General features: G+C 40.6%; 4 protein-coding genes across 6 annotated transcripts in view; 2 read left to right on the top strand and 2 right to left on the bottom strand.

The window, feature by feature from the left end:
* Window positions 1-2124, bottom strand: part of MAT1A (methionine adenosyltransferase 1A) — a 35243-nt gene extending 33119 nt beyond the window's left edge. Inside the window, exons 1-3 of one of the 2 annotated variants that reach the window (XM_032191450.1) lie at window positions 2062-2088; window positions 1386-1419; window positions 435-493 (exon numbers count right to left, since the gene is read on the bottom strand). In XM_032191450.1, coding sequence (XP_032047341.1) covers window positions 435-483 — 49 coding nt within the window. In that variant the 5' untranslated portion in view covers window positions 484-493; window positions 1386-1419; window positions 2062-2088. Of the gene's footprint in view, window positions 1-434; window positions 494-1385; window positions 1420-2061 lie in introns of both variants that reach the window. The other variant, XM_032191449.1, reaches the window with a different exon arrangement.
* DYDC1 (DPY30 domain containing 1) lies at window positions 1451-6254 on the bottom strand. The gene is made up of 5 exons (XM_032191453.1): window positions 6190-6254; window positions 4875-5027; window positions 4555-4677; window positions 3056-3136; window positions 1451-2154 (listed from the first exon to the last, which is right to left on the bottom strand). Exons 2-5 carry the CDS (start codon window positions 5019-5021, stop codon window positions 2050-2052), a joined length of 456 nt encoding a protein of 151 aa, XP_032047344.1. The 5' UTR covers window positions 5022-5027; window positions 6190-6254; the 3' UTR covers window positions 1451-2049.
* On the top strand, window positions 5707-8715 carry EXOSC3 (exosome component 3). The gene is made up of 4 exons (XM_032191452.1): window positions 5707-6002; window positions 6065-6234; window positions 6875-7026; window positions 8424-8715. The coding sequence occupies exons 1-4, from the start codon at window positions 5717-5719 to the stop codon at window positions 8623-8625; spliced, it is 810 nt and encodes a 269-aa protein (XP_032047343.1). The 5' UTR covers window positions 5707-5716; the 3' UTR covers window positions 8626-8715.
* Window positions 8716-16104: 7389 nt separating this feature from the next.
* PRXL2A (peroxiredoxin like 2A) lies at window positions 16105-27265 on the top strand. Of its 2 annotated transcripts, none has more exons than XM_032191689.1 (6): window positions 16105-16222; window positions 21104-21283; window positions 21789-21880; window positions 25368-25508; window positions 26487-26651; window positions 26795-27265. In XM_032191689.1, exons 2-6 carry the CDS (start codon window positions 21106-21108, stop codon window positions 26903-26905), a joined length of 687 nt encoding a protein of 228 aa, XP_032047580.1. In that variant the 5' UTR covers window positions 16105-16222; window positions 21104-21105; the 3' UTR covers window positions 26906-27265. The 2 variants fall into 2 exon arrangements, with proteins under 2 accessions (XP_032047580.1, XP_032047579.1); XM_032191688.1 differs by lacking the exon at window positions 16105-16222 and adding an exon at window positions 18378-18456.
* The last annotated feature ends 232 nt before the right edge of the window (window positions 27266-27497 follow it).

Raw genomic sequence — 27497 nt, 5'->3', positions numbered from 1 at the left:
TTTCTTAATATCAGAAACCTTTCAAATTCTTGTAAAGTTTCTTTGATCTTTTGCTTTTTTTTATTATTGATTCAAATTAGCATATTGTTGCCCTTACTCCAAAACAACCTTGATACAGTAATATCTATAAAATCCATATGAATTTTAGGTTGTTACTCTCTAAGAATCAGTGGGCAGTAAGTAAAAAATATATTTACTGCTTTCATCACAACTCCAGTTTTATTCCTTCAAGTCATCCATGACAGCTACTCCAGTTTAAGAGCAAAAGGGTAGCATGGCATGCCAGAACCAACAGACTTCATATACACAGAAAGCAAGGAAACTCAAATGACAGGTATGCAAATCAGTTCTATATATAAAATACATAAATTAAGGCATTGCACTTCAATTAATAGAAATATGATCAGCAAGCAATGAATAGAAAATATATTTACTGCTTTCAGATTGGTTGGGAATTTTCTTGTTCTGATTCTGCTGTGACATCTGTTGCAGTCTAAAAAGAACACAAAAAGTTCTATCGGTCTATTGGTTGCCAACATTAACTGGATTTTGTCAAAAACAACAACAACAACAACAACAACAACAACAACAAAGATTAAACAATCACCTGACTTTTATTATAAGATCCAGTAAGTCTGGTTGAAGTATTATGATTCTGAGAACAGAACAGTTTCAGCAGTACAGGTGTATATTTTTTCATTTTATATATCTGTTCTTGATTTGTATTTTAATACAACAAATGTATCACTGGAAAAGCTGAAATAACATTATCAAAGGACTACATAATCCAACTTTAAACCATGTTAGGCATGAAAACTTTGAAAATGATACATACAAGAAGAAGCAAGTCAGTTTAGTACTCATTTGCACTTCTGGTTTTGCACTTCTGGTTTTGCAATTCACTTATTTAAGGACATATAAAATATGTCTGGAGCCTCATGAATAGTTTTTAATATTCCATTGTCAGAAAATTATAAAAATTAGGACTAGACAAGACCTTGAGAACTCATCAGATTTACCTCTTAGCAATATCAAGGAAGCTGTGAAAACCTGGCCTTAAGTATAGTCATAGATATATTCACAATTATATTTGGAAAACACTTATAATACTGTTTTTCACTAAAGTAACCCTAAGCATAAAGCATATTAATACCATAATTTTAAGTTCTGAGCTCAAATTATACTACCGATGTCAGAAATCAAGTGAGCAAATCAGTAAGGCTAAAAAAGGAAAAAGGAAACCTACCAAAATCTCAAATAACACCACTTGGAATACTCTAACTGAAAAAAGACAGACATAATATTTTTCTCTACAGTGAATGCACATAAAGTGGAAGATTTCACATGAGTTGGCATCAACTGTTAAATGTACTGCCATGACTTACAATACTGAAGGTTGACTGATGTCCTCTCAGTTCTCTGGATAAGTACAAACAGAAAACAAAAATACAGGTGTGCAAGTTGCGTGTATATCACACTTCAGTCACAGCTGTAGTACTGAAAGCAGTAGTCATGCCGGCATGGGGCTCGGACAACCAGAATCTCAGTGGGTCTTTGAAGCAATGAGCACTGTGCACTTTTAGTACCTGGTCTTTTACTTTAAACAGTTGCTCAGATATCTCTGCACAAGACTGCATTCTGCTGCACCAACAATCAGAACCACTCAGAAAAATACAAGTAACTTCACTCAAAAGTGAGTCATGTTTCATGATTTAGTGCATATCCTGTACAACTATCTGTTCACATGGCCAAAGAAGGCTGCCTCCTCTCTGAGAGTATTCATACTTTCATTTGTAGCACATCTGAATCCAAAAGGGCATGCATCTTAAATCTTGAGGATTTCGTCAGCCAATGCAGAGTGACTTTTAGAATGCCTTACCATGAACCAGACAACAGGCTAAGGACAGTTTAAATACTATGGCCAAAATACCATCCCTTAAGATCATAGGAGAGAAACAGCACAGCTTGAACTACAACGGTCAGCTTTTGATATGTCAACACAGATAAGCAAATCCTTAAACATAATCATTTATAGTCTCCTGATTCTTTCTAAACACTTACCTCAAACTGTCCACCCTCGTCTAGCTCCTCAACTGTGGTTAAATTAGGTGCTCCCAGTCTATCTGTAAGTTCAGCAATTGTCTTTTCAATTTCCTGTGGTAATGAAAATGTGTTTTCAGTTAAAAGTATTCCATGTCATGAGTAATTATCTACAGTGAATACTTCAGATATGCTAAAATGACTTTATGTATTAATATAAAAAGAATATTTCGGATGCATGCTACACAAATGTGTTAGTCAATGGGGTCATTCCATACTTGTCTATACTATTTTTATCATTTGTAAATAACAGGAATTGTTGGTTTAAATTTCTCCATATTCATTTTTTCCTGTTACGTTCACAGTCATTTTTCTACAATTGCGCACTATCAGTATTTCAACAGTGCTCTAAAAACATGCATATCTCTAAAATATTGTGGTCCATATAAATTTAAGAAGTGTTTCAGATTTGAAAGCTTTACTGAGTTAGCTATGGCAATTATCAGTCTATATTTTTTACTGAGATAGCATTATATGACAATATATTTACATGGACCACCATATACACACTCCTATTAGCATAAATTCCTGGGAACCACAAGGATCTTAGAATTAAAAGACATCTCAATTCCAGCCACAGTCCCTTTTCCAGGTACAGCAAATGACTTGGCATTGCCACACAGTAAAACATACTTGTATAAATATTTAAGTTAGATGTGTTTATGTTATAACATTTTCTCATACAAATTAAGCCAGATTTTGCAATAAATTTATGCTCTGTTCTGAACATAAACTAAAGAAACCTAACACAACAAATCAAAATTCAAGTATAAAACACAGACTGGAAGCAAGGGGTTGGACATTCTTTCCCAGTTTTCACGTTTTTTTTTTTTTTAATTTGTTTTAATATAACAACACTGGGTTTCTGCCTTGTGTTTTGTCTTTAGTGACTGCATCTAGAAAAGACATCTGATTAACAACATTTTTAAACCCTTGATTAAGCTTTGTTTTAAACCTCTTGATCCTTCTGCTGCAACTGCATCTTGTCTTCTTCATTCTGCAGCTGTAGCTTCGCCCGTTCTTCTTCCAACTGCCTCTGTGGTCATTTAATGAAGGGACAAATTAGAAGGAAAAAAGTGCATGTCCATTTTCCCCACCCCATTGCTTCCAATGTATTTCGTGGTTGAAATATTAAAAAAAAAAAAAAGCATGAAACACACTTTTATGTTAATAATATAAAGTCCTCTCAATATCATCTGACTTCATCTCACAGATGAATCATATAGACTCAAATTTATGAATAAAAATGATAAGCTATTTAGATTAACCATCTTCATCAACCTTTACATTTTTCAGTTGGAAATATCTAATATAAAGTGTTCACTCTGCAAGCCCTATTACATCAGGACTTCAGAAACCACATAATCTGAGCATTCATATTCAACAAACACTAGGGCCTAGAGAATACTGCTTGCTGTAGCATTTTGTGAACAGTTAGTACAAACATTGTCATGTTGTAGCAACTGGTTTCCACGTGCCTTTTCGGTGCATACAAAACAAGCCTGAGTACGTGGCTGGTATGAGCATTCTTCGTTTATACTATTTAACTTTACTCACTTAGCACAACACTTTTGGTATCTAAAACTGTAAATTCCATGTTTTAAAAAAAGTGCAAGTGAAATAGATTGAACTCATCTTACACCAGAACTGCGCTTAATATGATCAGCTTACTTTTTAAATCACACTTTTGATTTGATCATGTGAAAGTGAAACAATTAAAAAAAAAATCCAGTAAATACTATCTACATTAATTACAGCAGCATGCACAACTGAGGCTCTTGCATGCATGCTGTCTGACGCGGATGGTCATATTCACAATCCTCATCCATGAAGGACAACTTCAAACACAGATGTCATCTTTAGTTCTCATATTTCATGTCCACATAATATCACATAGTATAGGATTTAAACTACTATGTCAGCAGAACGCTCAAATAGCTAAGGACAGAATCAGGGGCCTCTGCTGCTTAAATATCCAATATTAATTAATTGATTCCCAACTATTTTCAGGAATCAATAATTGTGTATACATTCTCATTACCATTTTTTGCCTTACATTGAAATATCTTTGAGTGCTTATTAATCCTAGGCCTCCTTGCAAGCTTGTCAAAAGTTTTTGTACTGAATTCTAGCTTTATTTACACCACCTCTTGTTTGTAACGAACTACAGAAGACAGTCTACTTATTTTAAGTTATTTGTCACATAAGTTTTAAGGCATTTCCTCTTTACGTTCCTTCATTTTTTTGGTAACATCTTACCACATCGTAGGTAAGTTTTTCTTCCCACTTGCTGACAGGTTGTTTCATTTATTACTTAGAAAAGTGAGGTTTAAATACTTGCTTTATGTTACCTTTTTCTCAAAATCCGTATACAGAGAATAAAGGCATACTGAATACTACAAGTTTCTACACCATCATATGCTTTTATAATTATCTATTATTAATATTATTAACCTGACGTTGTTCTTCGAGTTTCTGCTGAATCATTAGCTCTTCCTCCTTCATTTTTCTTAACATTTCAAGTTCTTCCAGGGCTGCCTCCCGTTCTTTTTCCAGCTCAATCCTCTCCAGCATTCTCTATTTCAAAGGTAACACGGAATCAGTTAAAAAAAAAAAACATAAAAAAATAGCCATCAATTATATTGCCATGAAATATTTGTACAACATCTTTCCCATAACTTATATTACAAAATCTCTTAAATTTTCTGTGAGTTAATCTCCAGACACAATCTGATATTCTTCATTCATATACTATTTATCCACTATATATCCACCTTTTTTTCTTCATCTAAGATTCTCTTGTAATTGTAAATCCAATGTGCCAGGTACTCTATTGGGTCTGCTGGGCGATGCTCTACAACCTCTGCCAGTCCCTTTGTCAGGCAACTTCCCAGGCATCTCTTCAGATATTGAGACTCCATTCAGATCTACTAACAACAAACAGACATACATTAGTCATCAATGCCAGAATTAAATTAGGACTTTTAAGAAGTATTGACTCAGGTCCCAAACAGTGGATATGACATTACTCTTCGTATTTTATTATAGCTAATTTAATCGGGCAGTTAATAGAGGAAAGCTATTCAGATTTAACACTGCTTTAGTTTTTAACTGTTCGAATGATAGATCAATTACACTAAGAACTTTAGAGAAATGTGCTTAGTTGTGCGTGCCCCGCTCACTGTTTGGGCATGTAGCATTAAGAAACTGCTTGGAAATAAGGCCGTAACGGTAGGCCGGGAGGCGGCGGCTGGGCAGTCACCGGCAGCGGCGGGCTGTCAGGGTGGGCGCCCAGACAGGCCCCCAGGTGCACCTCAGCTGCCCTGAGCGCCCTCACCTGCGGCCCCCACCCACAGCCGCTGCCCCCGGCTCCATGTAAGCGCAGCCCGGGGCCTTCTCCCCCTCCCTGAGTTCCATCCCAGGACTTGCCCCTGCGGCAACAGGCACCTGGCGCTGGCTGCCCCCGGCCGCCCCCCTCAGACCCTAACGGTCGTAACGGGCCGGGCGCCGCGCGTGCTGCCGCGTCGCTAAGCAACGGCGCTCGCCACGCGGCGGCGCCCCCCACGTGGCCGGCGACTGGAGGCGGGGCCCGGCGGCCATGGCGGAGGGCGGCAAGATGGCGGCGGGCAGCGGCAAGATGGCGGCGGAGGCTGCCGTGGGGCAGGTGGTGCTGCCGGGCGACGTGCTGCTGCTGCCCGCCCGCCCCGACCACGACGCCGAGCGGCTGCCGCTGGGCCCCGAGGCGGCCCCGCGGGGCCGCCTGCTGTGCGGGCCTGGCCTGCGGCGCTGCGCGGCCGGGCTGCTGGTGACCAAGTGCGGGCTGCTGAGGCACCGCCAGCCGGGCGGCGGCGGCGGGGCGGCGGCGGGAGGCGCCTACTGGGTGGACTCGCAGCAGAAAGCGGGTAGGGGACGGGGGTCGGCGGGGAGGGCTCGGCCGGCCCCTCCCGAGGGGGCCCCGGCTGAGCCGCGTGTGGCTGCCCGCAGTACGTGCCGGTGAAGGGCGACCAGGTGATCGGCATCGTCACCGCCAGGGCGGGGGACGTCTTCAGGCTGGACGTCGGCGGGAGCGAGCAGGCCTCGCTGTCCTACCTGGCCTTCGAGGGAGCGACCAAAAGGAACCGGCCCAACGTGCAGGTAGCGGGGCTTCTTCTCACCCGGGGGTGCTCGGCTCAGCCGGGCCGCAAGGCAAAACCGGCGCCGTGTTACCTCTTCCATGATGCTGCCAGCCGTGGATGCTGGTCATGCGGTAATGCTCGCCCCAAGGGGGCACTCTGAGGTTGTAAAACGAGCTCTTAACGCTGACGCTGGGAGAAAACCGGGTTTGTTTCATAACACCGCTGAAAACGCGGCACGTGCATGTCACTGCTTCTGCATTCAGCTGAAATACCATCGCCAGAACGTAAAATGGACTCTAAAGGACAACAAAATAAGCTGGTGTGGCTTTGTGGTGGTCCTGATAAGCAGTTACAAGAATAGGCTGCTTAGACTTCATTTTTACCTTCCTTAAAGTCTGGAGAAGGTATTTCAAAACAGAAAAATACCTCCATAAAATAAAATGTGTTTTTTAAACATCTTTTAGATTCTAGGAGTGATACAATATTATTATTATGTGGAAAGTTGTCTTTAGTAGAAGAGAACAAAAACTACTCATTCATTCTTCTTTCACCAACTATTTTGTGTTATCCTGGATGAGCTTTATAAATTTAATATTTTTTATGAATGTATGGTATGATCATGTCTAATACTTTTTGCTTTCTGACACTGTTTGGTTTAGGTGGGAGACCTTGTTTATGGTCAATTCCTTGTAGCAAATAAAGATATGGAACCAGAGATGGTCTGTATAGACAGCAGCGGAAAAGCAAGTGGCATGGGAGTAATTGGACAAGATGGATTCCTCTTTAAAGTTTCCTTAGGTCTTATAAGAAAGTAAGTACCAAGAAAGCTAGTCATTCTTAACATGTAAGGTTGTAGTTTTAGGTTGAACATGCACAAGTATTTATACCCTGAGAAGTATGGACTAACCAATAATCAGGATATGAGTCATAATTGTTCTAGTACATTTATACTAGTTTTACTGGATGGAAGATGCATGTATTTTGAGTCAGAAATAGCACATTTTTTTCCCCCTGAAGAAATCCAGATGAAGAAATCCATATAGTGTTATAACCTGTGTGTTTTTTTTTTTTTTTTTGTTTTTTTTTTTTTTTTTTTAAAGGATCCAGCTGCCAAGGCAGTATAGAAAATACAACCATACCTGAGGGAATCAAACATTCAAGGTTTCAGTATGTACTGTCTTGAAGCTTAAATAAAAAATTCTTTTTTCTGATAAATGAGATTGCTGTCAGCTAAATTTACATCCCCCACTAAGTAGAGGGATCTTCTCTCATCAATACACTTTATTTTATAATTTCCAAAGAAAAATGTTACCTTAAAATAAGGATACAGATAAATGAGAAGTCTTTTTTTTTTTTTTTTTTTTTTTTATAAAGCTGATATGTTAACTTCAGTCTTTGAAGTGTATTCCAAATTTTGGAATTACTTAGGTAATGCTGTGGTAAATACAAGATTTTTGTGACAATCTGAAAGTACCAGCTGATACAGGTAAATGATAGTCAAGCTTTGTTTTGGTGATAAAGGTAGTTGGTAGGGGGACTGTTCTTTGGAAAAGCGATCTTAAAAACATGAAGCAGCTATTTCACATCTTGGTTTTGTAAATGATTTGGTTTGTGGCCCATCATCTATATATATAAGTAAAGAAATAACAGTATATTACTGTTTACTCTTGATATGTTTGTTTTTCTCTTTGAAAAAGCTTATTGAAGCTTGACTTGACTGTGAGATGTGTTATGATATAAAACTAAAATGGTCTCAATCTAATTCTGTGTAAATATTGCCTCCTGAAAGAGGAGAAGGGAATTGTTGTTTGGAAAAACACATCTTTACCTTTGGTGTTAAACTAGTAAGTAACAGCACTTCAGAATGTTGCTTTGTCAAGCAGTAGTTTTAGAACTTAGTGAATTATAGAATTATTATAAAAGAAACAATTGGCTTTCAATTTTTCAAGTAACTCTTCTGAATCTAGTTAGAAAACCAGCTATAAATTCACAAGTGCTGTATTTTAAGTGCATATATTTTCAGAAGAAAATGCAAAATCTGATATTGTATGTCTGTTTTGGATGGATACGCAACTGGATCATCTTTTGGGGTAGTTACAGTAGCTCCCATAATATCAGTGCTGCAGCTTAACTACTGACTGAAATAATGCATTGTTTATCAAATGTGAATGTTTACATTTTCCTTTATTTTTTTAATCTTATTTACAGGCTCTTGGCTCCCAAATGTGAAATAATTCAGGAGTTGTCACAGTTGTACCCATTTGAGCTGGTGCTGGGAATGAATGGAAGAATATGGGTAAAAGCAAAAACAGTTCAACAGACTTTAATTATAGTAAATATTTTAGAAGCCTGTGAGTATATGACTTCAGAGCAGAGAAAACAGGCGCTTGCCAAACTATCAGGAAATTGAGTAGAAAAAACCTTGAAGATTTGAGATAACTATAGGGTGTTTTGGTTATTTTTGTATACAAAATATTTATATTAAAAGTGATATTCCAAATGAAGTCCTAGACTTGTTATTCTTCAATTACCTGTATCCACTCAGCTGGTCCTGCCTTTTTTAGGATTACTTCTGTGAACCCTGCCTGTTGTTGTGAATTTTGACTGATGTGGAGAGAATGCGGAGTCTATAAAAGCTTCTGTTAGTTGTGTTTTGAGGTGTAATTCCAAGTCTTTCCAAAAAAAACAAATGGTTAATTTATTAACTGCATATATTTCCTTTTACTTGTTAGTATTGGAGTTTCAAACAGTACATGTTTACTTGGGGGTAGCAGAAAGCATCCTGTAGGTCACTTGTTCTGATCAGGTGCTTTATGTAGTGATGAGTTGATTATTTAATATTCTTACACAACTTGGGAATAGAAACACAGGTGGAGAAATAGAAGAAAGTAATTGAGGGTGTACCAGAAAATAAATACAGGGTAGTTGAGGCAAGTGATCAGATAAGACAATGTATAATCACAGTGGCATTGCTGCTTTCCCTAAAGATAACCATGCTAACAATCTTAAGGGAATAGTGATTAGGATATAGCTTCAGTGGGAACGTTCTGGAAACTTGATGGCTTGAAACTTGATGGTGTAATGGAGCTAAAAATATACTTAATGGCAGTGCTGTTTGAAGTCACTTAGGACTCCTTTATAAGTGCTTTTTAAATAGTTGAAGTAAAGTTCACGGCAGGAAGAGCCATGCATTTCTCAATTCTGGATGTTTTAGATATGTTTAGTTACATCACAAAAATTTGATTCATCTATGCTTCATGTTTGACAAAATCAGCATCTGCAGATAAAGCTATATTAGGCTTCATTGTGTAATAGTTCTTCACATGCATATAGAGGAAATGCTGTTCTAGGAAGGATATGTCAGTGTATTTTACTGTATGAGTAGGTTGCTCCTGACCTTTTGAGAAAGATCCCTGGAGTAGTGGAGGTGGGAATTAACTGACACCTGCTTCCTGTGGGAGCAAAACTTGTCTGTTCGCTGTAAGAACTACAGTGGTGAATGTAGCTGTTTAAGCAATTACTTAGATGTTCTTACACTGAATGCTTGATAAGCAATAGTTAAGACACTAGAAAAAATGATTAAACAATTTGAGGAAGCCTTAAAACTTAATTCCAAATGGAAACATTTTTTCCTACTCTATCTCATCCAAGTTCAGTCCGTGTTTTTTGATGATGTGGTTTTCTTTAGCATTTTACTCCTTAAGAAATGCCTTCAGTTCAGAGCCACAACTCTGACTCATATGCGTAACCGGGGCTTCCCCGATTCAGTAAGAACTCAACTCTAATGGTGTTTGAGTGTAATGGCTACAATTCAGAGTTCTTTGCTTCACTGCCCTCCCTATTTAGCATTTAGGGTGCTGTTCACATGGCTTGGTAGGTCTTAGGTGTCTCTTCACCCGTTTCCTTTTCTGCTAGCTAAGAAGGCTTACATCCCATAAATCCTTTTAGGCTTATAAATGTCTCATGCTATGCATGAAGAGATGTTGTAATTTAATAAGGATTTCAGTTACTGTTCTTCCCTGGTGTTTTTTCAACTTAGGCTAATCAGAGCCCATGGGAGTGGTCTATTATTAGAAAAATAGGAGTCATAGGAAAAGCATTTGTCAAATGGGTGCTAACTGCTGCTTTTCTGTGTGAATGTTCTTGGATCATAATGATAAAACCACAAGAATTGGGAATGTCATAGATCACTTCCTGAAGAGTTGTGACTTGAAATGCGATTAGTCTTACCTTTTTTACCTGTCCAAACAACTTCCCCCCTCCCAGAAATCTGAGTTTTAAATATAACCTGCAACCCATGACTTTAAAATGCTGCTTTTGTGGTGCAACATAGCAACTGGTGACCTTGAAAATGTTCTCCATCATTAGTGCTCTATTTCACACCACCCATTGTTCTGTCTTGCTGCCAACTGGTTATTACCCAAATATAACCCTAGCTAAATGAAGATCAGCAAACAAAAACAAATACATTAAAATTATGCCTGTATTAATTCAGTAATATGGTGTGTCCCCAAGTACCTGAATTTTACCCCATTACCAACTATTTTTAGTATTTACTACACTTAAGACTGACAATTTAAGCAGTAATGCAAATGGCAGTGGATATAGGAGGAAAAATGTTTAAAGCATATTTAAATGTTTCTAAAGAAGACGGTATTGGCTCTTTTAATCAGGAAAGAAAGCTGTATACATTCCTTAAAGCAATGGTTACATTTGACCAGGTTTACCTTATGAACAAAATGTTCAGGCTCCTACTGAATATTGACAGGACAATACACAGTCTGAATTTTTAAATTCTGAATTTTTGACTAAACCCTTATCAGAAGGAGTAACATACTTAATAGCTTGGATCTATGAGGGAAGCCTAATGTTGAATTACATATTCTGCTGGAAATGTTGCAGGAAGTTTTCACATCCCTGTTAAAGGCATATGAATGCATGTTTTTAAAAAATGGAGCTACCAGAAGAAATGCTGTGGATGTGAAATGTATGTTTAGTGGAAAATTTTTCTGTTTAATTTTTATGCATGATGTACATCCCTGTCAAATTAGGTTGTTATTTAAAGTCCTTTAAGATGCTGGATGAATCGACATTGTGTGCTATATTGCTTTTCTTTCAAGTTGTAGTGAGAGTTAACAAAGAAAATTAAATTTTGTATATGTCAATAGACAGCACATTCCTAAAGATGAGCACAACCCCTTAAAAAGTTTACAATAGAAATAATGCATTAGAAATAGGTAGTTTGTGATCTTGCCTATGTTGACGTGTTGTATGGAGACAATAATTGCTAACGTAAAATACAGATTTGCAGTGTTGAAACAATGTGTGCGAATAAAACATGCTTGTTTTGCTTCAGCAGAAGAAAGTTGCACATACAAATAGTTCAGTGTGATAAGACGATTAAGAGCTTACCTCTAAGGCTATGGTTAATGTGTGGCTGTACCTCTTCTAGATGAGAAGTTTACTGCACCCTGATCATTGCTACCTTATAACCAGGAGTTACAGCTGAGGTTTGCTGGGATGTTTATTTGATTCCTAGCCAAGTTCTGTCAAAATGACATGGATTGACATCAAAGCTTTTCATAGTAGGTTTGTTTTGCTTTTCTAACCTAGATCTTATTTAACAAAAGAGGTCATGGAATTTTTGTCCCAGATTTTAAGTATTAAGAGCAGCTCATCTGCTACTGGAGAAGCCTAAATTTGTTAGAGAAAGTCCCATTCTGTTCTTTCATTCTTGAACAATTTTTGATAACAGCTAAATCAAGAGATTATACCAAACCTTACAAAATGGCCAACTCCAATCTTTGCATAAGTGCATATATTAAATACTATTATTGCTAGCTATATGGAACCAACTTTGTGAGATAAATTGTTTGAATGTTGAGATGAGCTGTCTTAAAGAAAATGTAGGGCACTTTTAGATGTATTAGAAGTAGCTTTGGCCTTACCATTGACTAGTACAGATTGCAAGATTATTAGAGTTCTGAGATTTGTAGTAAAGAATGAAACCTGTCAATTTTGTCCCAACAAATTGAAAGAGAAAGCGTAGAAACAGTTTTGAGTGTTGGGATTTTAATGGAAACCATGTAGTAGTTGTGGGCAGTTAACCGGGACTGCTGCAGAATAACTTATTTTCCTCCAGTGCCTTGATCTCTCAAATACGGAGTTACTGCCTTTTCAGCGGTATCAGTGTGGGTATTTTGGGATGCTCAAGAGCTTGTTTTTGCCTGTAGGGCCTGAAGCTTGATCACTGTTCTCATAACCAGAGTAGTAGTTAATAGCAACTTTTTACTCAGTGTCCTCCCTAATATGAGAAGACTTTAAAAATGTAAACAGGTACAGATAGCACTTAAGTAAGCAAGATAAACTACAGGCCACCGAGATTCAATTTTGTTTTAATTTTCTAAGCAATGGAAAAAAAAAAAAAATTCATGTAAGCTCATTAATGACCTCACCAGCTTTTTCCAGAGGCGTTGGTTACCTATTGTAGTAACTGATAGGCTTTTCTGTGATTCAGTGTTTATTAGGCTGTTGCCAAAAGATTTGTATATGCATCTGTATACCCTTTAAGAAGACTTACTAATTCTTTCTTCCTGTTCTTGTCCAGATGGATGGTGTTGCACCAATCTTTTTTTTTTTTCCCCCAATATGAAGTGCTCATCTCGATGAAACATTCAAAAGACCTGCAGGTCCTTTGGTTAATTCAGTGACTACCATGCCCTGAACTAACTTGAGATAAATCTGTGGTCTGTGTCCAGGCTGTTGATTGTTTTTCTTTCCCAAGAATCAGGATGAGGTTGAAAACAAACACCTTGTCAGTATGTACAGCCTCCAAGTGAGATGACTACTGCCTGGTCTATTTGAAACCTGTGTCAGCATCTGTGTAGATATGCCCTCAGAAGGAAATGGGTGAAAAGTTCAAGCTGTATTTTTGTACACGTGCATATTAGTCCAGACTTAATTAGTCTGGAAATCCTTCCACAGTCATAGGACCTAGATCCTGCCCACCACTGTTACCCCATTGCTTTTGAGATCCCCTATTTCCTGATAGAAAAGTTTTTTTTTTTTTTTTATATAACCCATTTTGTCTAACAACACCCTTGATCTAAAGCTGATTTACAGAAGCATGAACCAACAAGAAACAGAAATAATTAACTTCTGATGTAGCACGCAGCTTTGTCATTCTGTACATGGAATGAAAGTTTCGTAATGCTAGGATCATGTTTTGGCATACTGGTATAGTGCATGCCAGATGACTTATGTACTGGCATGCTAGTGAAACTTAATTACATACACCGTTTGCAGAATGATACTCTTTCTGCTGTATAATTGCTATGCAAGTGAATTATGAAAGCAGGAAGAGTATGAGCTTTTTAAGGGCATTATTCAGTACCCAAGAACTAGAAAATGTTGGTGCCTATTGCTCTGAAATATTCTTTCAGCGTGTGTCAGGGACTTCTCTTTTATTCACAGGAAAAATGTGCAAATAACATCTAAATAGTTGTATGGACAAACTAAACTATTGAGAGGGGAAGACAGAAAAAAGTTACCTTCCCATTCAGGTTTCCTGCCAAAACTCCACTACCCTTCTAAAATAATGAAGGCAGTGGTAGTCTAATGAGGACAAAGAATTGCCACTTAACTCCACTTGCACAAAACAGTAACTTTTCCTGGAATGTGAGTGTGTCTGGAAACTTAGAGAATGCTAGATTATTTGAAGTTAAGTATTAAGTACATGTATTTTCATGATGCCATTTATATTTGAGTTCTGCATCTACTAGAAGTGTATATGCATTCAAGGGGTTCACTGCTTTATAAATTAAAGCAGGAAGACTTTTCTGGATGAATTCCAGGTCTACGGGCTTAAATTTTTCTGCATTGTGTTTTCTTGTTATAATAACGATAAATGAAGTCAGAGTCACTTCTGATTAACTGCCTATTGCAACTGCTTGTCAGGGACTTCTACCTGGAGAAAAAAATAAGATGATTTCATCTTTTGATAGCTCTTTTTCCTTGAGGCCAGCTCTTCCCTAAATTCCCTCTATTCTCTAAATAGAGGCCAGCTGCCAGGCTGTTAGAGGTGTAATGTGCAGAAGGATCATTAAGGAAAAAAATGTTTGTATTGCATGCTCACCATGGCAACAAAAATAGTGGAAGCTGCAACTGTACCATTACCAAGTGTTGACAGCTGGAGCTACGACCATTATAAAATTCAGAAGAAAGGAATGTTGACAGCCTGCAGAAGCTAAGGTTTTAATTATATGATGATGGTTGACCAAATTTGTCCATCACACTTTTGTCATAATGCTGTTTTCCCAAAAAGTGCTGTGTCACAGTGACAAAGATGCATGTATTTTAGTGCTGATTGTTTTTCACAAAGAGCAAGAAAGCCATTTCAGCATATTATGTTTGGTGTTTACAGAGAATCTTCCTGTGCTAGTTAAGGAGACAAAGTAGAGAGTGCATTCACTGAAATTTGTTATCATTGAGATTATTTGCTGTTATTTTGCAAATACAAGTTCTTTGCATTTCCAAGGAAATTAAGCAGCCCCAAACCCAGCAGTCCTACCAGACTCCCTAGTGCTTGCTCTCAGACAGTCTGGTAATGTTGTTCCCACCTCAAATTTTCCTTAGGTTCTTTTTAAAATTGCTGATATATGTGTCTGAATGACTCCATTACACAGGGTGGTGTGATGGGGCAGGAGGGCTGAGCGCTGCTGTCCAGTGGCGCTGTGCTGCTGGAGCAGTGCTGAGACACAAGACGCCTCTGTGGCAGCACCCCAGGGTGCTCGGGTGGGTGTTGGGTGGTGGCTCCTGGTGCATCCCAGTGAGCACAGCTCGGTCTGTGCTAGGTCAGGACTGTGGCAGTGCTGTTGCCTCCAGTTAGCAGGGACCTTGGTTTGTGTGTGGTTCCTCCTAAAGCCAAGCATCGCACTGATGATAAATACAGTTAGCATTTCCAGAAACCCTCAACAAGGGGTAAGTTGCATGGGTCTGACTGGCAACCCTCCAGGTAAGAGAAGCTTCTGGGTCAGGACGACTTCAGACCACGCTGAGAAACGGTGACTTTTGATTATTTGGCACGTAGACCCGCTGGTACCATCCATGGAGGGATTAAGTCCATTTTCCTGAAGCGCTGCCATCGTCAGTACTTTCTTGTTTTGCCAGGTCAACGGGAACCCTCAGGAAATAGTCCCAGGACAGTGAAGGCAAGTCCTCGGGGCTGCTGACTGGAGTGGTGCCTAATGACCGCGAGCGACCGACGAGTGTGCTCGCTAAGTGGTGTTGTGACATGTTGTGTGACATGTTGTTACTGGCTGCCTTATCTGAGCAAGTCTGTTCTTGAGCGCAGTATATTTATATCCATCCATCGAGGCCCTCCAAGTGCCCCATCAATCGCGCTGCTCCCATGGTAAGGTCACCGCCTTCTTGGCCTGCGGGCTGCCCCCGCGGCCTGCCCGCCTCCCGAGCGTTGAGGCACGGCACCCGCTGCTCGTGTCGCGGGGTCGGAGCCTCTCGGCTTGGCCACGGTCCGAGCGAGGAGAAGGGGTGCTTGGGGCGGGCCCTGGCGGCGGCGGGAAGGGCACGGGGCCCTCGGGGGCGCGCTGGGGGCGGTGGCTGCTTCGCGCCCTCGGCCCCGCTGCTGCCGCCGAGGGGTTGGCGACCGAGGGGGGCCCACGGCGCTGCTCCGGCGGCGGCGAGGTCGGGGCTGCCCGTAAGTAGGCACGGCGGAGCGGCCGCAGCTCCGGTGCCCGGCGTGCTCGCCCTGCGCAGGCTCGGCAGTGCCCGGGGCGTCCCTGTGGGCTGGCCGCGGGGCTGCCTGCCCCGCTCCGCGGCACCGGGAGGTGGTGGCACGGCGCCGCCGCCCCTGGGCTGCAGCGGGAGCTGCTGTCGGTTAGCCTGTGGTCGTGCTTTCGGCAACGAGAAACTACGATTTCCTTGTAACGTGAGGAGTGTGAAGGTTAAAATACGATTAAGGCCTACAAAAGCGAAAAAGGGGGGAAAATGTAAGTTAATATTTAGTATTTACTGCAGGGTTCAAACCCGAGAGCCCCGTTGCCAGGCATGCAGCGTGCTGTGGCTTTGCTGGGCGGTGCTGTTCCCCTTCCTTCCCCACCTCTGCGGCCTCCCGCAGAATGCAGTTCTCCAGCTGTGGCCCCCAGCAGCGAATTCAGCCTGGTGTATTCTCACATGGTGCTTTTCGTGGGGCTGTGCTTCAGTGCTGCCTCCCATCTGCATGGTGTCTCTGGTTCGCTGCTTGATTTGTCATCCCAGAGCCAACATCGAGCTCCCTCTGAATGCCCCTCGCAAGTTGGAAGATTTCCAAAGGGCACAAGAGCTCTCCCTTGCTCGAAAGGAAAGTGCAGTCGAGCTGTTGGATTTCTTTAAAACGTTTTCAGAATGGGGCAGGTTATATGGTCTGCCAACTAACTTCCTCTCAAAGGAGTGTGGTTTGCTTGCTTGACACAGAAACTTTTTCTTCAGCTGGGACCCAGTGCTGAGATTGGTAACGAAATGGGCAGGCTGAGAAAAAGCCTGAAAAGATGACTGCTGCTATTGACACAAGGAGTGATTTCTTGCAGGATCTTTACAATGACAGAAAGGAAAGGAAGGGAGGGGAAGTTGTGAAAAAAAAAAAAATGCATTCTTGCCTTCAAAAATGTTAAGAGGTTTCTTTGTTCATTGATTCTGGTATTTAAAGGGTGATTGAATTATATTGGCAGGGACCTCTGGAGGTTCTCTAGTCCAATCCCTGGGTAAAGCAAAGCTGATTTTGAAGTGAGATAGGTTGCTCTGTTTTGCAATCTTTAAGGGTATTTAAAAGCTCATCAAATTCCGATGAGGATGTCACCGGTTTATTGTGAATTGTAAATTTTCTTTAAAAGGAGTTAATTACAAAGATATTTGCAATCTGATGACTCATTTCTGGGGAGAATGTTTCATAAAAAATCATCAGCTTAGTTTGTGTTTGAGATATGCAAGTTGTGACAAAACTCTGAAAGATTTTTAGGTTCAAGATGGGAGAGAAGAGAAGGGATGAAAAGGCAGTGGCCAAAAACAACTGATGAAAGACTTATTAGGCTAGGGGCTATGTACTAGTGCAGTCCGGCTTGTGACGGTGCTGGTTGAATGTTTCCACTTTTGCTCAGCTGTATTCTTAAGAAAAGTATGCAAGAAAGTCTGCGCTACCATGACTTTTACTGACAAATCGAATACACGGACTTTCCAGTATTTTTTGTCACAGCTGCAATGGGTCCTGTTTACACTGCTAAAATAAATGTTTAAGGATAGCTATCTTCTTAATGACATTTTTTTTCTCCATTTGTGGGTGGGAGGGAAATGAGGCATCTAGAGAGCCATGTTTTAATTGGTTGTCTTGACACAAGTGAAGACCATCAACTGGCACTTAGAGCAGGATTAAGGCTTAGCTTGTTTAAATTTTGGTTAGCTGAGTACTGGCAGACCAGAAAACAAGTCACTGTTATCTTGGAGATCGCTTGTGGCCACCACAAAAACACACAAAAAGATGTTTTTCCTTTTATTTTTTATTTTTTTTTCCCCCTCTTTAGTCTCTCATCTCTGTAAAGAGAAGTGTGTATCCATTTCTGGAGGTTTTGAGACCTGGAGAAGTTAGCAGAGCTGAGAGCGTGCAGGTCTGATAGTTGCAGAGAAAAACTATGCTCTTCAGTGAAGGGATGTTACCGTAAACGCTGGTAACGTGCTGGTAAACCATGTTAACACCGAGTTAATTCACCAGTATATCCTCTCTATTGAAACTAGTTTCCAACAGTGTGATGGTTTAATTGTTTCCAGAGCTGTTTGTGTTGTTTGGGTATGCTGGGGGGTTGGGGATTGTTAAAGTAGAATGGACTGAAACATAAGCAAAATATTTACTGTAAAAATGCATGGTTCTACAGGGAAAAACAAACAAACAAACAAAACCCCTACTTCAGCAGAATTTAGAGTTTAGAACTACGTTCTCAGCCTCGAGAAAGCTTGCACTCCCCAATCCACCCTCCTTATAGAGATGGTATGCATGGGTTGAGCTTAAAAGAAAAAAAAAAAAAAAAAAAGAGGGGGGTGGGTGGGTTGAGCTCTCTGTAAGCGATCTGGCAGTGGATTGGGCAGCTCTGCTCGCTCCTACCCGCCGCAGGCCGGCTGCGGCGCTCAGTGCTGCGGGTGGCGGCTGCGGTGGGGGAGCGCCCCCAGCTCCCCCCCAGCCGCCGCGGGGGCTCTCCGGGTGAGTGCGCACGCGAGGGGCTTGGAGGGGTCCTGGGGGGCCCCGTCCTGCCCTCCCGCCGGGTGGCGGTCGGCCCGGAGGAATGGTGGGGATTTGGGGTTACCTGCTGCGTGGGAGGCTGCACGCCAAAGGGGGGAGGCTGCTGGCTGGCTCCGCTCTGCTGGTGTTGCTGGGGGCTCCTCGCTTGCAGAGCGGTGCAAGGGATGCGTCGGGGCTCCGGCTGCCTGGGCAGCGGGTTTGGAATAACCCCGGCTGCACGTTCCCGCGTGGATTGCTCAGAGGGGCTCGCTGCGGTGCTTGCTTGGTGGGGGGAGGATTTCAGTATCCCTGCAGAGCTTCTCCCGTGTCCCTGTTTAGAGAAATAGCAAAAGATTCGCGCATTTAGTAAATTGCATTTTCTTCTGTCCGTGAGCTGCACCCAACTAGACTGAAGAGGTGAGCTAAGGTTAACAATCAATTAATGAGGCTACAACGGAGTGGATGTAAACTAATAGTGGAGCTGGCTTTCAGCAATGCTAATAACGCTAACAATGACATAACGCTATCGGAAATGGAAAGCTGTGTGAGAAGTTGCTCGTTTAGCAGTTGCCGACAACTTGACAGCATTTCAGTACACAAATGAAACGTGCATGGCAATAATGCTTGGTATTTATAGCCCTCTCTTCTTGTATCTGAAAATGAAGAGGAAAAACAGGTCTTGCTCAGAGAAGTGTGGAAGGAATAGTTGGACAATCAATCAATGCTGGGAGAGAACAGGGCTCTAGCCTTTTGGGTATGCCAAGGAGAGCAAGTTTTAATGCAAGGACACTGGCGCGTTACAGCAGTGCATTTCAAGTTATGTTTTGCTCATTCCAAAGGCTGGGGTCAGAATGGTCTCTGATACGAGTTACAGGCAGATATCTACACACTGTTGTTACAGTATGACTTTATGCCTGAAAAAAAGTATGTAGGCAAACGAGATAAGGACAAGGAAGGGTTCCCTGTGTTAGAAATAAGCGGTGAAATTGTGTAGAATAAGTTCTCTTATCTGCATTGTGTTTGTGTAAACTGCCCTTGTTTCCTGCTCAGGATCTTGGATTGCTCACGTTTCTAGATATTGCGATAAGGTCCTCCTTGGCACCAAGTATGGTGTTGAAAGGAAGAAACACCACTTTATTCAGTGTTTCTAACTGTTTCTGCAGGTTGGTAGTTGGTTGCATTTGGTCATCAGTATTATCCTGGAACTAATTTTAAGGATGGAAATAGTTTTTAAGGAGATTTTTTCCTGGAAAAATCTGGGGAATGTGTCTCTGACACAAAAGGTGGCTGTGGGGATAAAGATGATGCATGTCTCCGGTGTATTGCTAGTCGCATCCAAAACAGTGATGTTTTTCCTATATTTATGGGGAAGCAAATCTCTTCTGAACAGAACTATATATACAGGCAGTAATGCTCAGCAAAGCAGTATATCAAGGAATGGGGTTTTGCAGATGGCTGTGGAAAATGCTGGTGCAATACTGAAGTATTGGGTGACTTAGGAAATAAATCTGCAGCCCTTTATAACACATAACTACTGTGATGTGGACAGGCAGTGACTTCTTATACTGCCAAAATTCAGTGACTTTTGTACCAGTTATTGCTCGCAGTTGGATCTTGAATTTTGACCTCTAGGCAGGGCTAAGCTTGCGTTCTTGCACCACAGAACTGATACTGCCTCACTGGAAGGTGGCTGTCAGCCCTCTCCAGGCTTGTGAAACTTGTGGAAGGGTCAGGACTGAGTTTTGAAGGCTTTTGTGAGAAGCGTGGCTGCTCGTTTAAAAAAAAAAAAAAAAAAAAAAAGCTACTAAACCAATCACTGGTAATAACAAGCAGCGTTTGTACTTTTAAATCACAAGCCAGCATATGTAATGGCTTCTATTGCAAACTTACCCATTCTAACTGATGGGTGTGAGTTTAACTTGTCTGTTCCTGATGAGATTTCTACACAATCTGCTTTAGAAAGAGTGGGAAGTTGGTCTGCATATAAAAGGTGCTGTCCAGGACATGTCTGTAATGTCGGATCGCTGTGCCTAAGGTTGCAAGTCTACATATTTCTGTGTGCAGGGACGTCTTCTGAGCTCTGATTTTGGCCCTGTGTCTGCTTTGGTTGTGGTGTGGAACTGTAGGGAACAGGAAAGACTGCCAGCTATGCTGAGCTGCATAGAGATTTTTTTAAAGTCTTCTGTGGTATGTTGGTAAAATGCACTGTTTAAAATAGGAAAAATATGTTTACAAATACTTTTTTTCTCTTTTTTGAAAGAAACCACTGTCCTACTGTAATAATTGAAGGTACTGGCTAACATAGAGGCCATCTTATTAAAGGTTCTTTATTACCCACATATGCTTCTGTCTCCTTCCTCCCCATTGTATTTTGAGTACTTCAATCATTAATGTTCTTGCCAATCTGGTACCAGAAAAAGGTAAGATCACCTTGTGGTGTTTTTGATGTGGGCCAGGAGCAGACCTGTAATGAAACCTGAAACCCAAGTCAGGACATTAATAAACATACAGATCATCTTCAGTCAACCCCAAAATATCCATGTGAGTTTTTAGTTGTTGTTTTAATCTATTTCCTCCTTGGCACCACCAATGTTCAGTGTTAGAGCTGCTTTCTTGTTTCCCATTCCAGAAATGTCCTTTCTACCTGACTTTGGAATCTTCACCATGGGCTTGTGGTCTGTTGGTCTTGGAGCAATTGGTGCCGCTGTAACAGGGATTGTCCTTGCTAACACAGACTTATTTTTGTCCAAGCCAGAAAAGGCTACATTGGAGTTTTTGGAGGAAATTGAGCTAAAAACTTTGGGATCAGGTAAGACTCTGGATGTTTGAGCCCTTATTCTTTGATAAGTGGGCTTACATAAGAACCCCTCTGTAAGGCTTGGGCTGGAAGCACTGAAGAAGAGTGAAGTATGTTTAGAAGGATTAATGTTCCCTAACTGAAGGTTTTCTGTAGGGGATAGAAGATTTCACACAGGTCACATTAGGTATGTAAACAGTTTTTCTTAGTCTTCCCTAGTTATGGGAAGTAGTTGGATATCCTTGGTAGCAGATGATTCTGGGGAAGGAAAACCAGCCACAATTGATATTTCTGAAAGGTCTATTTTAAATTGTAATTCAGTTGGTGAAACATGACACACACCAAAAAATCAATAAAGCACGTAATATTCTGTTAGGCACATAGAAGATTCCTGCAATATAACTGTATTTGAATGTGGAATTCTCTGCAATGCTTTATGTTAGTCTTCAAAGCATTAATCATTATTAATAAGAGTGGTTAATAATTATTGTTGATGCTATTTCTCCTGTATAAACAGAACAAAGAACTTTCAAAGCAGGAGAACTATGGAAGAAGAATGGTGCAGTGATAATGGCTGTGCGAAGACCTGGATGATTTTTGTGCAGAGAGGTACGTGTTGGATTTGGGGATAAATTAAGAGCAATTATGGCCTACTTGCGTATATTTCCTTTAAATAAAGGGAGCGGATGAATGGGACAATCATCAGATACATCTGGAGTTTCTGAAAGTTTCTTGTTTCCTGGCACAAACCAGTCACCAGCTAACAACATACGTAGTTTCAGTTTTCTTGGCAACAAGTTTGTATAGTCTAGATCCTGAGTATTTTCCTTTTGAAGGCAACTGGTGCCTGATGTTTTTACATCTGCCAGGGATCTAGCCCACAATAATTAGAAGCGGAGATTACCCAAAATACCGTTAGTAATGAGTCTTATGACATGGTCATATTCCATATGCCCAAAATAAATCCTGTGAGCTAGGTAATCTCTGGTCAAAACCAGATGAAGATAGGGCTGGCAGAAAGTAATCAGGTAAAGCTCATCAGCAAAAAAAAAAAAAAAGGGGGGGGGGAGCATATAAAGGGGAGTCCCTCACTGTTCTGGGTGCTGAAGGGGAGACAGAAAGGTAAGGAGTCTGAAGAAGAATGTGTTGCAGAAACAGCACGTTTCCTCACAGACTGTGTATGCAAACTGCTACTGGTTCCTAACAAGGTGGATTGAGAAACAAGATCTGTTCCTTAGGCTGGCATTAGGCTTCTTGGGTGGAGGTGAGAGGTGACGCTTGAAATGAAATTTGAATGTAAAATGTGCTTGGAAACAGCCATAACTTGTGCTTTGGCCACTATTTTTCTCATAGCTATGGGGGAAAATAGCTATTATGTTGTTAGTCACTACTCCATAAAATGGGGTAATTTATATTGTAACCACTTAATTAAGGGATCTGCTCCCATCAGTAATAACCACTTAAGTATGCGTAGGACTTATGACAGGTTAGATTAAAGTGCTCTGTTCTCTGAACAGGTGTAGCGTAGGCAGGAAGAAAATGTGCTGGGTGCCTGTCTCTGTGACTTTTGGATAGAGTCAGATGGGAATTCATTAATGGTTGGTGGTCTTTATTTTTAAAGCTGACTTCCTAAGTTGTAGTAAAGAGGCCATTTTAAAGAATTGTTGTTTTTTTTTTTTTTTTCGTTCAGGGAAAAAAAATAGGAAGGGAGAAATTTTAATTTTCTAATTCTTTCTTCTGGTTCAAGACTTCAAACTCTTAACAGAGGCGGTTACTGTACTGCTCAGCTAATTATGGCAAATAATTGTTTTTCATTTTAAAGGTGAAAATGTTTGAAAAATATTTTAAAATCTCTAAGTTATTTTGGATTGCTGTTTACTCAAATCATTTTGTGAGTTGACTCTTGCCTTTCCCCTGAGAAAGCTGTCCTTGTTTGTTTACCAAGGTTTCTCTGTAGTATGTAAACTACTTCTTTCCCCATTATCACCGCCTTTGAGCTGCTAGAATAGTTCAATACAGGTGACTTGCCATATCTGGAGGCTGTAGGTTTTTATTTTTCCACAAGAGACAAAACTACAGTTGGTTCCCACTATCTTATGCTTTGGAAAGGATGTCGAACTTTGTCCTTGTTGACTGCACCAGGAAGGTACGTGTATGTCCCTGGACACAGAGATGGGTTTGAAATGTGGCCGTACTACTTTATCAGTCACTGAGCTGGTACCAGTGGTGAGGACATGTTTCCATTAATCCACTGCAAAGTAATGTCACAAATCCTACTGAAATGATTTCTTTGGACTTTTGAGAACCTCTGAGGGCTGTAGACTTAAATTTGTCTTTTTTTTTTTTTTTAAGTCATTTATCTTTATCATCTCTATCCTAAATCATCAGATTCCTTTTTTATTATTATTACAATAGCGTATGTTCAACAGTACAATACTTCTACAACTCAGAGTCTGGATCCAGCCATGTAGTGATGAAGTGCTCCAGCCATTGCAAAAGTTCCATGGGCTTGCTAAGTACTGTAGGTGAAATGCAACTCAAGCAGTCTAAAGTAGCAGAAGAGCCATAGCTGAACTAGGAGAGAGACAAAACAAAATGGGAATTGGTCTTATAACTTGACCTTGCATTGATGGAGGGAGAAAGTATTCTGCTGGGGTGTGCTTGTCTGTTTTTTTTACAAATATAAGAAAAACAGTTTCATGGACCGGATGAAATGGTCACAGGTCCACGATAAAGACAGTAACTGTACAGCTGTTATGTGCAGTAATTTGCCCACAAAAAGAGGCTGTTTTGTTTTCTGTTGCTGTATCATTTTAAAACTTAACAATGTTTTTACTTTGTTTTTGCTCTCTCCCTTCCCTGTAAATGAAGGAGACACAGCCCCCGCTGCTCCCCACACTAAATTGCTGAAATGCCTTTCTTCTAAAGGCAAAAGGATAATCAGGGTTTCATGGTATCTTTCTCTCTCCAGAAGTGGTGATTTCTGATCCTACAGGGAGCCCTACTTCCCTAGCTTGGAAAACTTAATGTCACAATACAGATTTTTTTTGTTGATTATGAGAATTTTGAACTGTAAAAAAAAAAAAAAAATCCAGATAAAATTTCCATTAACCTCCCTTCTAGGAGGATCACAAGGTATTTTGTTAGAGGAAAACAGAAAATAATTAGCAAGTCTTTACAATCAGAAAATAGGGGAAAGGTCTAGCAAGCCTAAGCTATGATCCTTTAAGTCTCACACTTCACTGTTCACTGTTTGCTTGTGATGCTGATTCATCCTTCTTCATTTCCTCTGAAAAAAATCAAGAGTAATGTTCTGGAATGTTCTGCCTACCCTTTCACCCACTGGTGTCTTTTTCTAATGTCTTTTGTCTTCTCTCTTCATCCCTATCTGGGTGTTACTTGGTACTTGTAAGGTCTAGATATCCCAAAAACCTTTGAGTTAAGGCATTTCACTTAGTTGGCTGAGGGTGTTGATGTAAATAGTCTTCTTTGCTGTTGTGCAGAATTCTTTCTGGGAGTTTTGTGCAGTAAAAAAAATGACCTTTCTCCATTGGAGAAACTTTGGAGACTGCTGTTCAAACTGAGAGCTGGGTTTCCTTCAGAACAAAAAAGCCAGCAGATGACTGCTGACACCGTATGTGCTTACACACTACAAAAAGTGTTGCTTCTGAGATACTGAAGGTACATGAAGAAATTACCTGATTGTTTTCACGGGGAATCTAGGACGGAGAGTGCGTTTATACCCCACCACTTACTCTAGACTTGCATATTATACTTCTGCATAGAGCCCTCAAGTGCTTTGCAGAAAGGCTCGTGATGTGTTTCCCTGCTTTGGTGTGAGATAATATTTAATATTTTATCCAGTGAATGATCCAAAAGTCTCTTTCCCTGCCTAGGGAAGACAATTCCATTAAACGTAATGAAGACCTGCCTAGCAGTAGAGCTGGCCTAAATGTCTGATTCATAGGTCTGTTTTTGTTTTGCACTTCAAGCTGGAATGTACATGTTTCTGATGCTCTGAAATTCAAGGTGAAGCTTTCTAGCTTCCAACTTCTAACTAACTTGCTGAAATGTTTGTTCTTTTTTGTTTTCTTAGGAGGCTTCTGAGCTTTCCTCTCTGAAACCTCAGCTGTCCAAGCTGGGTGTTCCTCTCTATGCAGTTGTGAAAGAGAAGATAGGGACTGAAGTGGAAGATTTTCAGCATTACTTCAAAGGAGAAATCTTTCTGGATGAAAAGGTATAATGAAGTCAGTGTGTTATTTTTTGGCAGGGGACAGGACGTTGCTTAAAAACAACCTTATGGATGTCCTCTTTGAAGAGCTGGTATGATATAGATAGAACGTGTTCTAATGAAAAAGGGTTTAGTAGCATTGTAGTTTAAGAAGTTAATTAGCTCTGCTTTTCTATATATAACCTGCTCAGCTTACAAACTGCTCTGTAGCTATGCACTGATAATACGTTTTTGCAGGATTATTTCTCCCCTTTAATAGATAAACAATATAGCTTATTAATATCTATTCCTTTCTTCCACTGGCTGTGTAACTTGCTGATGTTTATAATGTATGACTCAAGGTCTGAAGGTGAAAAATGCAAGTAATTCAACATTGTGGCATGTGGCTTTTCCCAGCACATAGGTGTTGTATTGCCAGTTTGATGTCCTACAAAATCATATGTTTTTACTTAACTCAAAAGACCCATTTACAAATCCCTTGGCTTTTGAAGGAAAAAGAATGCCTAATATTCAAAGTCAACTAAAAGATACGTTTGCTTTCCTTCCCCATTGTGCCTGTTTGAAGGAAACAATTTAAAAAAGGGCAAAATAAGCAGATGGCTGATAGTTTCAGGACTCGGCACCACTGTTACCTCTTGACCAACATTTATATTGCCATGCTTCAGAAATAAGAAAAATGATGTTTATCGTAAAGCACATTTGTTCTCAGCAATGTGGCTGTAAATGTTTATGGTGCTTAAATAGCTGTGGATCATTTGAAAAAAACGATTCATGCATGGTGGCAGTAACAATGGTTAGCTGTCTGGATACAAGTGGTCATGTAGTTTGTTAAAGAGATTAGTTCAGATGAAATTGCTTTTGAGCTCTGTCTTTTCATCTTTTCTGTATTATAGCCTTTCTTGGAAACCAGGTTGTCTGTTTTCCTAATTTTCATTTGGGAGGAAAAGTCCTTTTCACTTTGAGATTGCTTTTTTCTCATTGCAGAGAAGCTTCTATGGTCCACGAAGGAGAAAAATGATGATGTCGGGCTTCTTCCGCTTTGGAGTCTGGCAAAATTTCTTCCGTGCTTGGAAAAATGGCTATAGCGGTAACCTGGAAGGCGAAGGATTCACCCTGGGAGGCGTGTATGTGATTGGGGCAGGAAGACAGGTACTGCAAACGACCTAGGAGGCTTTCATGCCTCCTGGGAGCCTAGAGGTTTATTTTCTGGCATTATTCAATTGCTGGTCAGTTGATCTCCTGTGGGGAGACCAGGATTAGTGTATGAATTTCTCTTTTTTGCCTTTGACTAGGGTGTTCTACTGGAACATCGTGAGAAAGAATTTGGTGACAAAGTCAGCCTTCCATCTGTCCTTGAAGCTGCTGAGAAGATAAAACCACAAGCTTCAGAAGTGAAAAAATAGTTGCATGTTTTTCGGATCACAGCTTGAAACGTAAAATGCATCTTTTTCTTGAACATGCAGTTCAATGGCTTGTTAACTATTTAGTGATCATCACAGAAGAAAGATTCTCTATTCAAATATAATTGATGAAAACCTTCCTTGTTGTTGCTTTGCAACCTTTCGGGTGGTCAGGGTTTCAGTTGTCCTTTTGTGTCTGACTATTAATGAAAGGCTAGGTCTAAAATCTGACGTAGCCTAGATGTTCTCAGTCAGAGACAGTTGACTGAAAGCCTGTCTGCCTAGGGGAGCTTTGCTAAGGCTGGAGAAATTGCGTATCTGTAGAGTTTGAAGGATAATAAAATTTTATGTAGATGAAATGTCTTCACTTTGTGTTTTTTTTTTTGTTTGTTTGTTTGTTTTCCAACAACATTTAACCATATCTGTGTTTCTAGGAGACTAGAGCCTTATCCCAAGTTGGAAGGGACCCACAGGGATCATTGGAGCCAACTCCTGGCTCCACACAGACCATGTGTCTGAGAGCACTGTCCAAAAGCAGGCTCTGTGCCATGACCATGGGGAGCCTGTTCCAATGCCTGACAGCCCTCTGAGTGAA

The sequence above is a fragment of the Aythya fuligula genome, chromosome 7, assembly GCF_009819795.1.
Source record: "Aythya fuligula isolate bAytFul2 chromosome 7, bAytFul2.pri, whole genome shotgun sequence".
NCBI classification, from domain to species: domain Eukaryota; kingdom Metazoa; phylum Chordata; class Aves; order Anseriformes; family Anatidae; genus Aythya; species Aythya fuligula.
The sequence above is the reverse complement of the archived record's forward strand: the minus strand, read 5'-3'. Positions and strand labels throughout refer to the sequence as shown.